The sequence below is a fragment of the Salvelinus alpinus genome, chromosome 25 (assembly GCF_045679555.1).
Source record: "Salvelinus alpinus chromosome 25, SLU_Salpinus.1, whole genome shotgun sequence".
NCBI classification, from domain to species: Eukaryota; Metazoa; Chordata; class Actinopteri; order Salmoniformes; family Salmonidae; genus Salvelinus; species Salvelinus alpinus.
The window spans coordinates 9986623-9999434 of NC_092110.1; the positions used below are offsets into that span (position 1 = coordinate 9986623).

Consider the following 12812-nt stretch of genomic DNA (forward strand, 5'->3'; position numbering starts at 1 on the left):
AGGTCCTCCTTGTCTTGTTCATTACGACGTGAAAGGCAAAACCGATCCTAGATCAGCGATCCTACTCTGAGACGCTTTGTGAATACGGGACCAGACACTGACTCAGGATGTCACATGTTCAGCATTCTCCAGACAGACAATGCACAGCTTCAGCTAGAGAATGGAGAGGTCTGTCTGTAAGCAAGCATGGGTGCATCCGAAATGGCACTCTGTTCCCTATATAGTGCACTACTTCCATTCCCTGGTCGAAATTAGTGTACAACATAGAGAATAGGGTGCCATTTCAGACCCAGGCACCGAGTTCAGCTAGACTATCCATCGACTGAAAGGTTGGGGAAGGTGATTGGGACGGGTCCAAAGTTTCAGGTCTCCAGTGTGTCCTTTATAATGCCAAAGGTCAACGTGAAGGTTGGGACAGTCGGACTGACTACGCCTCTCTGACTGGTCCAAAAACTGGAATACATGATGACTCAGCAGCACTAACAGGACAAATGAGGCACACACACAGACACACACACACACACACACACACACACACACACACACACACACACACACACACACACACACACACACACACACACACACACACACACACGGACACACACACTCTCTCTCTTACTGCCTTTTCTTTCTCCCTGTGAATATTTCGGTGCGTAAACAGAGGTAACCTTACGAGAGGTGAAAGCTCTTAGAGATGATGCTGCAGTGTGTGCGTGTATGTGTGTATGTGTGTATGTGTGTATGTGTGTGTGTGTGTGTGTGTGTGTGTGTGTGTGTGTGTGTGTGTGTGTGTGTGTGTGTGTGTGTGTGTGTGTGTGTGTGTGTGTGTGTGTGTGTGTGTGTGTGTGTGTGCTCTAACAGGAAGCCTTCCCTCTCTTTGTCACGCCAAAGGCATGTTTTATTCACAGTATCCAGAAACAGCAGAGAGGAGAGGAAGGGCTATATAAAGACCTCACATCATCAGGGAGACTAGCTAGCATCGTCCACTCTCTCTGTGTGTTTCACTTAGTCGCACAATAACATGGGCCTCGCCCCTCTCCCATTTCTGCAGCAGAAGTCTCAATGTTAGCTGTGATTGTATAAGAGACACACACTGACCAAACTTTTGTTTTTAAAATAGCATAAACACGTCTATTTTCTAAGCTATTTCTTTAGTGTGGATGCTCTATAAATGAAATGTAATCTCGAGCGCTGTCACTCTATTATCAGAGTGACATGGGCCTCTCCCATTTGTGCAGCACAAGCCTCAATGATAATCTATGATGTGAATCTCAATCCCACATAAAATATGCCCAGTGATTAGAGGGAACATCTCAGCAGGTGGGGATGAGCAAGATAATAGCAGCCAGCCAGCCAGCCAGCCAGCCAGCCAGCCAGCACAGCATTAAGCCTCAGGGGTTAGCCACTGGAGAGCATCTCACTGTACCATAATGAATCTAGTAATAAACACCAGCATTAGCTACTGCACTAAAACTGTTCACAAAGACTGCATTTTAATAAAGGACCAACTTTACTGTAGATCTAAAAGTTAATACTCAAAGATAGGCCTAATCAGTGCATTGATAAGAGAGATGGCCACGCTATTGACTGTTACAGACCTATATCCATCCTGCCCTGCCTATCTAAGGTCTTCGAAAGCCAAGTCAACAAACAGATCACTGACCATATCGAATCCCACCGTACCTTCTCCGCTGTGCAATCCGGTTTCCGAGCCGGTCACGGGTGCACCTCAGCAACGCTCAAGGTACTAAACGATATCATAACCGCCATCGATAAAAAACAGTACTGTGCAGCCGTCTTCATCGACCTGGCCAAGGCTTTCGACTCTGTCAATCACCACATTCTTATCGGCAGACTCAGTAGCCTCGGTTTTTCTAATGACTGCCTCGCCTGGTTCACCAACTACTTTGCAGACAGAGTTCAGTGTGTCAAATCGGAGGGCATGTTGTCCGGTCCTCTGGCAGTCTCTATGGGGGTACCACAGGGTTCAATTCTCGGGCCGACTCTTTTCTCTGTATATATCAATGATGTTGCTCTTGCTGCGGGCGATTCCCTGATCCACCTCTACGCAGACGACACCATTCTGTATACTTCTGGCCCTTCCTTGGACACTGTGCTATCTAACCTCCAAACGAGCTTCAATGCCATACAACACTCCTTCCGTGGCCTCCAACTGCTCTTAAACGCTAGTAAAACCAAATGCATGCTTTTCAACCGTTCGCTGCCTGCACCCGCACGCCCGACTAGCATCACCACCCTGGACGGTTCCGACCTAGAATATGTGGACATCTATAAGTACCTAGGTGTCTGGCTAGACTGCAAACTCTCCTTCCAGACTCATATCAAACATCTCCAATCCAAAATCAAATCTAGAGTCGGCTTTCTATTTCGCAACAAAGCCTCCTTCACTCACGCCGCCAAACTTACCCTAGTAAAACTGACTATCCTACCGATCCTCGACTTCGGCGATGTCATCTACAAAATAGCTTCCAATACTCTACTCAGCAAACTGGATGCAGTTTATCACAGTGCCATCCGTTTTGTTACTAAAGCACCTTATACCACCCACCACTGCGACCTGTATGCTCTAGTCGGCTGGCCCTCGCTACATGTTCGTCGTCAGACCCACTGGCTCCAGGTCATCTACAAGGCTATGCTAGGTAAAGTGCCGCCTTATCTCAGTTCATTGGTCACGATGGCAACACCCACCCATAGCACGCGCTCTAGCAGGTGTATCTCACTGATCATCCCTAAAGCCAAAACCTCATTTGGCCACCTTTCCTTCCAGTTCTCTGCTGCCTGCGACTGGAACGAATTGCAAAAATCTCTGAAGTTGGAGACTTTTATCTCCCTCAACAACTTTAAACATCTGCTATCTGAGCAGCTAACCGATCGCTGCAGCTGTACATAGTCCATCGGTATATAGCCCACCCAATTTACCTACCTCACCCCCATACTGTTTTTATTTATTTACTTTTCTGCTCTTTTGCACACCAGTATCTCTACTTGCACATGATCATCTGATGATTTATCACTCCAGTGTTAATCTGCTAAATTGTAATTATTCGCTCCTATGGCCTATTTATTGCCTACCTCCTCATGCCTTTTGCACACATTGTATATAGATTCTCTTTTTTATTTTTTTATTTTCTTCTACTATGTTATTGACTTGTTTATTGTTTACTCCATGTGTAACTCTGTGTTGTTGTCTGTTCACACTGCTATGCTTTATCTTGGCCAGGTCGCAGTTGCAAATGAGAACTTGTTCTCAACTAGCTTACCTGGTTAAATAAAGGTGAATTTTATTTTATTTTATTATAAATAAATAAATAAATTTGTCCATTCATGCTGAAGTGATATGAATTGAAAGGTGCAAAGTTGACTGAATAGAGATTACATCATCCAAGACTAGGGTTAGGAAGGGATTATGGAAGGGTACATACAGTTTGAACAATTTAGGCATGGTCATTTCATTTGCCTTTGATCCTTCATGCAGGCACGCTATTGACAAAGTATTAATCTCAAATGGCACCCTATTCCCTATATAGTGCACTACTTTTGACCAGAGCCCACATCCATCTATAAACACAGGTGTAATGCTGTTCTCCCCATTAACACTATTCTAAGGCAACCGTCTTTTGTCAAAACAATAAATAGAATACTGTATACTTATGTAACCAAATCTACCATAATCCTCCTTCAGGATATTTTCAGGTAAATGTAGCAGCCTACCTATGATGCATCACTTCATGGAGATGATTCGAAACTAAAACACCTCAGTAATGTGTACACAGACACAGCATCAGGCATCTTTTCTACTTGAGACATCACATCATTCACATTGTGTATCCTCTGTATCCTTCATACAATCTAATACTCATACTCAGTCTCTATGTAGTGTACAGAGTGACAAGGCTCCCTCTGAAGACGGTCTATTATGATTGAGAGGACACAGGCTGAAAAGAGATAAGTAACGTCCACCTATTAGCACCATTCATACCAACATTAGCCTACATCATCACGGTCTGTGGTGTCGCAAATGGCGTCTTATGGTGAGGTGATTATTGAGGAGGATTAGTGAGCAGGCACACTGACAGAAACCTTTCTGGGATGGCAAAGGTAGCTATATATATCACAGTCCACAGATGAGCTTTCAACACTGTCAGTCTGTTTGTGATATCCACACGGAGAGGAGAGAGACAGACCGGTGGTTTAGGTTGTACGACAGTTACGGGAGCGCCTGTCAATGTCTACCAACTGTCTACCAACTGTCTGTCCTGTCTGAGTGTGTTTTGACTACTCTGACTATCACTGTTTTGCTGTACATGTATGGCATTAGTATGGTATGACAACGATAGTCAGGGGAGTTGACTAAAAGCACATGTTGATTTGAACCAGACTTACTACACAGACTAAAGACAGACTGGATATACTGGACATTATATCTAAGTCACCATGTTGAGAAGTACACTAGTAAGCAGTTTCTATACTTGTTACCATCCGGGAGTGTAATGGAAACAAGTCAACAGAGTAGATTTCTGACATTTTGCACTATGCGATAACATCTAGTACCAGTCTAAAGTTTGGACACACCAACTCATTCAAAGGTTTTCTTTTGTTCTTACTATTTTCTACATTGTACAATAATAGTGAAGACATCAATACTATGAAATAACACATGCACACTAACGTTCAAAAGTTTGGGGTCACTTAGAAATGTCCTTGTTTTTGAAAGAAAAGCACATTTTTTGTCCATTAAAATAATATAAAATTGATCAGAAATACAGTGTAGACATTGTTAATGTTGTAAATGACTATTGTAGCTGGAAATGGCAGATTTCTTTATGGAATATCTACATAGAGGCCCATTATCAGCAACCATCACTGAAGGAAAAGCAGCCAACAACTGCTCCGCATATGTGGGAACTCCTTCAAGACTGTTGGAAAAGCATTCCAGGTGAAGCTGGTTGAGAGAATGCCAAGAGTGTGCAAAGCTGGCATCAAGTCAAAGGGTGGCTATTTTGATTTGTTCAACACTTTTGGTTACTACATGATTCCATATGTGTTATTTCATAGTTTTGATGTCTTCACTATTAATCTACAATGTAGAAAATAGTAAAAATAAAGAAAACCCCTTGCATGAGTAGGTGTGTCCAAACTTTTGACTGGTACTGTATGTTCACATCATTACTTCACTAGAGGTTTGCTGTTTACACTAAGAGGGTTTTCAGTACTGAGTATCTCATCCCAAACTGATCCCTAAAAACAAGTTCTTACAGTACCACACCATGTTCACTGAGGATATGTCCCAACAGGCAACCTATTCCTTTTTAGTACACTGCTTTTCACCAGGGCCCATAGTGCACTAGGGAATAGGGTGCCATTTGAGACTCACATTGAGTCTTCCCAGTGCTTTGAGGCTGGCTGGCTGAACTAATTCTGTTCCTCCATTTCCTGTTTAATTAGAGGGCTGAGGGCTGGTCCACCCTGACCTTCTAACAGAATCCAATAAGACCATTGGCTGATTGATCAGCCAGTCACTGGTCAGACCAGTAGCCTACTTTCACCCTTATATTTTAGTCATGAAACCATAGCAACTTACAATCAATGCATTCAACTAAGGCAGATAAAACAACCACACAACAATCATTGCACGTAAAACCTTCTTCAAAATAGCTGCTATCTGCAAAATCATCAGCACACATCAACCACAGCCCCAGCCTGGACTGGCTGTGCTGGGGTGGGAGGGAGAAGGGATTCTCAACATTGATCTGAGGCTACGTCCCAAATGGCATCCTGTTCCCTACATAGTGCTCCACCAGTCCAGCTCCAAGGCTATTGAGAAGGTACAGCTCCCCTCATTACATCTAATCACATCTTCCTCCTACAGGGTCATTATACTGGGACATGATGTTGGAGAAATCATTTTTAATTTTATTTTTTACCCCTTTTTCGTGGTATCCAATTGGTGGTTACTGTCTTGTCTCATCTCTGCAACTCCCGTACAGACTCGGGAGAGGCGAAGGTCGAGAGCCGTGCATCCTCCAAAACACAACCCAACCAAGTCGCACTTCTTCTTGACACAATGCCCACTTAACCCGGAAGCCAATGTGTCTGAGGAAACACCATACACCTGGCGACCGTGTCAGTGTGCACTGCACCCGGCCAGCCACTGGAGTCGCTAATGCGCGTTGGGACAAGGACATCCCTGCCGGTCAAACCCTGTCCATATAATCTTATTCAAAAGGGAAAATCAACCATAGATAACCATTGCTTTTCTGAGACACTTTGTGACCACGGGCCCAGGGTAGTTCCTTGCTACTAGGCCATCTGAAACCAGAATATGAGATGAGAGTATATCGTGTGTGGAGGCCCACTCACCTTCAGCTGCACTAGATGCACGTCCACGTGTTTGTTGACTGAGTCCTGGTGGACAGAGTATGTGAGGTCCCGGACCCTGTCAGTAGTGGCCCTCAGCCACGTCTCGATCTCAGGCAGGTGCAGCACCACCTTCCAGTCCGCCCCCGTGTGCAGGGGAGGGGGCTTTTTGTTCTGATACCTCTGGGCCGGGTCCCTCTCCTTGGCCAGACCTTCCCCACAGAGACCACCCTGGCTGGGGCTGAGGCCTGCCTCCTCCTCCTCCTTAGGGATGGACTCCAGGGTGGGCGTGACGGAGGTGATCATGGGCGAGACAGCCTCACAGGCCATGGGAGACACAGCAGCGTTCATGGTGAATAACAGCTAGATTCGTTCTCAATAAGCTGCAGAGAGACAGAGCGGAAGAGATGGATGACGGGAGGGAGGGAGGACAGGGCGGAAGGAAGGAGGGAAGGAAGAAAGGACAGAAACATTCATTAGTAACTGTAGAGCTGCCAGAGAATGTTTAATTTATACTGAGAGAAGCCAATTGGGTAATTTCAGATGCAAATCCATAAGCAGTTCCTTTCATGCTCTGCTGGGGAATAAATCAGCCATCATTCTATGGCCAGACGTCTAATATTAGCAGAGCTACAGATACCAATGAGAGCTTCTTAATCAGACAGCTCAGCTCGCTGTCTTGTGGGGGAACGTATGACCATATTCAAATATTATCTTAAGACATAGGAAAAGTTAGACCCAACAATGTGCACAAAACACCCACATTAACTGTCTAACTGTCTGACTGTCTGTCTGTCTGTCTGGTTGGACACAGTATCCCTGCCTATGTCACACCCTATGCTTAAAGTGATGCTCCAGAACTTTTGTATAATTTCAGCCAGTAGACTCCACCCTTTGCCTTGATGACAGCTTTGCACACTCTTGACATTCTCTCAACCAGCTTCACCTGGAATGATTTTCCAACAGTCTTGAAGGACCTCCCACATATGCTGGGGGGGGGGGGGGTCAATGTAAAACGTGTGGTTTGCCATTTGATTAGTTCAGTTGTTCAGGAGTCTTATGGCTTGGGGGTAGAAGCTATTAAGGAGCCTTTTGGTCCTAGACTTGCCGTGCGGTAGCAGAGAGAACAGTCTATAACTTGGGTGACTGGAGTCTTGGACAATTTTTTGGGCCTTCCTCTGACACCGCCTAGTATATAGGTCCTGGATGTCAGGAAGCTTGGCCCCAGTGATGTACTGGGCCACACGCACTACCCTCTTTAGCTCCTTATTATCAGATGCTGAGCAGTTGCCATACCAGGCGGTGATGCAACCGGTCAGGATGTTGTCGATGGTGCAGCTGTAGAACTGTTTGAGGATCTGAGGACCCATGCTAAATCTTTTCAGTCTCCTGAGGGGAAAAAGGTGTTGTTGTGCCCTCTTCACAACTGTCTTGGTATGTTTGGACCATGACAGTTCGTTGATGATGTGGACACCAAGGAACTTGAAACTCTCGACCCACTCCACTTCAGTCCTGTCGATGTTAATGGGGGGCCTGTTCGGCCCTCCTTTTCCTATCCATGATCAGCTCCTTTGTCTTGCTCACATTGAGAGAGAGGTTGTTGTCCTGGCAGTCTCTGACCTCCTCCCTATAGGCTGTCTCATCATTGTGTCGTTAGCAAACTTAATGATAGTGTTGGAGTCGTGCTTGGCCACTCAGTCGTGGGTGAACAGGAGTACAGAAGGTGACTGAGCACGCACCCCTGAGGGGCTCCAGTGTTGAGGACCAGCGTGGCAGATGTGTTGTTGCCTACCCTTACCACCTGGAGGCAGCCCGTCAGGAAGTCCAGGAACCAGTTGAAGAGGGAGGTGTTTAGTCCCAGGATCCTTAGCCTAGTAATGAGCTTTGTGGGCATTATGGTGTTGAACGCTGAGCTGTAGTCAATGATCAGCATTCTCACCTTTCAGCAGGACAGTAACCTACAACACAAGGCCAAATCTACACTGGAGTTGCTTACAAAGAAGACAGTGAGATGCCAAGTTACAGTTTTGACTTAATCTGCTTGAAAATCTATGGCAAGACTTGAATTGCTGTCTATAGCCATGATCTCCAACCCAACACCTTGACAGAGCTTGAAGAATGATGAAAAGAATAATGGTCTAATATTGCACAATCCAGGTGTGTAAAGCTCTTAGAGACTTACCCAAGAAGCTCACAGCTGTAATCACTGCCAAAGATGATTCTAACGTGTATTGACTCAGGGAGCTGAATACTTATTTAATTTCTATCAATCTTTTAAAAAATCTAATTTTCTTCCACTTTAACATTAGAGTATTTTGTGTAGATTGTTGACAAAAAAATTACAATTAAATCCAATTTAATCCCACAATGAAATGTGAAGAATTCCAAGGGGTATGAATACTTTTGCAAGGCACTGTATACTGTATATATATATATATGTTTTGCAATTCGTATGCTATGTTACAAATCCAATACGTACAATATGTTATGAATTTGTTGTGCTTAAGATCCTTGACTGCATCTTTAATCACTGTCCCCTCTATAATTCTCTTTGATTGTACTGGCAGCAAAAACAGTTAGTCAGTCAGTCAGTCAGTAACTGTCCTGCTCCCCAGCTGTTTAAGATGGCTACGAAGTGCCCAGCTGTTAGGAGGAGAGGAGAAGCATCGACAGGATAAGGGGAAGATTCCGGTTCCTGTTCCTCCTCTGTAAAGGCGTCAGCAAGCTTCAGTTCGGCTGGCGGCTAGCCAAAGTCGGCTAGGCAAACCGAAAGAGTGTGCTCTCATACTCCCTTAAAACACCTTTGCTTGAAAAACTAGAAAAAAGCGTCAATAGTGCTGTTTGTCCATTTTGAGACGCCATAGCCATTATACATTTCCTCAAAAGTCAATTAATCTAAGATAACTCAAGAAATCTGTCATTAATTTTGACGTTGTTGCCGAGGAGATCATAGTCGAGCAATTTTACATCTAACTAAGATGTTTGGTGCAGTATTTCTCAGTGAAAAAACGTGCACGAAAACGAGTCGTCTCTCGTTGAATGACAACAAAGACTTTACTGAAGAATCCTTACTGCACGAAAACGAGTCGTCTCTCGTTGAATGACAACAAAGACTTTACTGAAGAATCCTTACTGTTGACCAATCACTGACGAAGTGGCGTAGACTTCGGCTACCGACTTCGGCTTGCCTCAAGCAAAAATGTAATGTGCCAGAACAACCGAAACTAACAAAAACGTCACAAAATGTCGTCATAATGTACAAACTCTTCCAAAATGTTACGGCTGGGAAGCATGCGGACGCCTTAATCCGTGCTTCTACACCTGCATTGCTTGCTGTTTGAGGTTTTAGGCTGGGTTTCTGTACAGCACTTTGTGACATCAGCTGATGTAAGAAGGACTTTCTAAATAAATTTGATTGACATTTGATCTAGTACTTCATCCTCACCCCCTCACTACTGGCACCAACGTTTGTTTCCCAAACCACATCCTAGATGTACTGCAGTGGCAGTGGTTCTTCACCAGATAATACATTTGGTAATGGTATACTAGAATTGATGAGTGCGTCTCCCTGCTTCTTGAAGCAAAACTATGCTATCTAAAGAAAAGCTTAGTTGGGAGTTGGTGTGCCCTTCAAGCATCTCTGGTTCTCTGGCATTGAAGAACCTGTGACATCATGGGTTCAGGCCTCTTTCTATGAATGTTGGTGAATCAAAGGCAGTGAGAATGTGAGATTGAATCACAGTCAGTGTTCATTCAGATCACCATCTCTTATATCACACAATGTCGAAGCCCAAGAAAATCCCTGTAGGGATATCACATTCACTGATAAGCATCGGTCCCGGTTTAAGTGTTTAAGATGAGTGCATCAGACTGTGGGACCTCAAACTGATCCAAATGTAGCATGCATCAGTCTGAAAATCGATTCAAACGTTACAAAAGTTTTTTTGCTCAAATGACTTTCTACCGTCGTAGCTGGCCGCAACCGGGAGACCCATGGGGCAGCGTACAATTGGCCCAGCATCGTCCGGGTTAGGGGAGGGTTCGGCCCCCAGGCATGTCCTTGTCCCATCACGCACTAGCGACTCCTGCAGCAGGCCGGGCGCAGTGCACGCTGACACGGTCGCCAGGTGTACGGTGTTTCCTCCGACACATTGGTGCGGCTGGCTTCCGGGTTAAGTGGGCATTGTGTAAAGAAGCAGTGCGGCTTGGTTGGGTTGTGTTTCGGGGGACGCACGGAAATCGACCTTTGCATCTCCCGAGTCCGTACGGGAGTTGCAGAGATGATACAAGAATGTAACTACCAATTGGATACCACGAAATTGGGGAGAATTATTTATTTTTTAATTAAAAAATAATAAAATAAACGTACTTTCTACCATTTGAAAATACCTCTCATCTTTTGTGACAACTGTGTCCTCTCCTTCAGTGTTGAACTAAGCATGCAATTATGTTGACATCATTGATCTACAAGTCATTTTGCATGCCGAAGAACCCCAGGCAATATCAGTAGCTTAGTCAAACACGGACCAACGAGAGGTCGGCATGTTCCTGATCTGGCACATCTGCGCATCACCTTCAGCATACAAATGTTTGTAAAATGGCTTGTGCAATAGTAGGCTTTATTCCTTGAGCGACAACCAATATAATTTGGCAGGTTATTTTTTATCAAATGCACTGTTGAAAATTATGTTTTCCGGAATAAAAGTAGCCTAAGCTACCACCAGAGACACAACTCTCATCTGGCGATAGGTAGGCTACATGCTATAGGAAGGCTACATGCTATAGGAAGGCTACATGCTATAGGAAGGCTACATGCTATAGGAAGGCTACATGCTATAGGAAGGCTACATGCTATAGAAAGGCTACATGCTATAGGAAGGCTACATGCTATAGAAAGGCTACATGCTATAGGAAGGCTACATGCTATAGGAAGGCTAAATGCTATAGGAAGGCTACATGCTATAGGAAGGCTACATGCTATAGGAAGGCTACATGCTATAGGAAGGCTACATGCTATAGGACGGCTACATGCTGTTCGGGGCTTTATTATGATTGTTCAGCTTCACCATCAGCAATGGTTTTGGTAGTTTTGCTTTACACAATCAGTATTTTATCTTATGGCTCAGCTCAGGTGCCTACACACACACACACACACACACACACACACACACACACACACACACACACACACACACACACACACACACACACACACACACACACACACACACACACACACACACACACACACACACACACACACACACACACATCCACTGAGCCGAATATTTGAATTTAGAATGGAAAATGAATGTGTTTATGCAACAAATGTTAGTGCTATATTAACTCGCATCGATTCGTTCCTCTATTCAAACCAAATCACTTCAAACTAAAACGTATCGTTCCTGTATCGTGTCGGAGCCCGTGTATCTAGATAAGCATCGAATCATCTTGAAAGGGAAAGATGCACATCCCTACATGGAAGGTCACATTCCTTCAGTGGTCTAATGAACCTCGTCTGTCTCAATTATTTCTAGGCTTAACATCTAATACCTAATATACTTGACCTATAGAAGGCACTAAATGATATCCCAGTCATCCTGAACAATGTGCTCCTGTATATGACCCATTTCTTCTTGTATTAAAACCCACCTTAAAGCCACGCTCCTAACTCTGTACATAACCTCACATAGTGGGTCATCAACAAACAGCAGAGACCCTACATCCTCTAGCGTCAAATTATATCACTGTATGTACAACTAAATATTATATGGACTGATCACATCAGTCCATGTTGCAGTGATTAACAATATTGCCCAAAAGGTAGACTTTCCTCTACACCAGTACAGCAGAGCAGTGTGATTGGAAACAACATTAGTTAATAGAATAGAGAAACATTACAGTACGTCACTGGAAATCAATGGCTTGGATGAGGAGACGCATCCTGCTGCTTTATTATGACACTATTACAGTGAGAGGCCTCCCATCTACCAATGAGAAGTCATTATACGCTGACTGATGGCTCAACCTACCAATAAGAAGTGGCTCGCACGATAAAAGAATGACTCAATTCTGCATCTGTTTTACCCTCCTGACCTTTCAGGCTCATCTGGAAATATCACTCTGCTCATTCTGGAGATGACAAAGCCTTTTTATTACTGCTGCTGCTACTGATACACACGCGCGCGGGCGCACACAAGCACACACACGAATGCACATACACAAACGCGTGCACACATTGATGCACACACACACACACACACACACACACACACACACACACACACACACACACACACACACACACACACACACACACACACACACACACACACACACACACACACACACACACACACACACACAGGGCCAGACAGAGAGACCTTGTAAATATAAATCAATTCCATCCACCTCTCTCATCTCTCTATTCT

The 12812-nt window shown here is 44.4% G+C and overlaps 1 protein-coding gene across 3 annotated transcripts in view; it reads right to left on the reverse strand.

Moving 5' to 3' along the window:
• The window catches only part of LOC139553310 (A-kinase anchor protein 6-like), a 189133-nt gene that overhangs the window by 161052 nt on the left and 15269 nt on the right, over positions 1–12812 (reverse strand). For all 3 annotated transcript variants that reach the window (XM_071365507.1, XM_071365506.1, XM_071365508.1), the window contains exon 2: positions 6385–6764. In XM_071365507.1, coding sequence (XP_071221608.1) covers positions 6385–6732 — 348 coding nt within the window. In that variant the 5' untranslated portion in view covers positions 6733–6764. The remainder of the gene's footprint in view (positions 1–6384; positions 6765–12812) is intronic.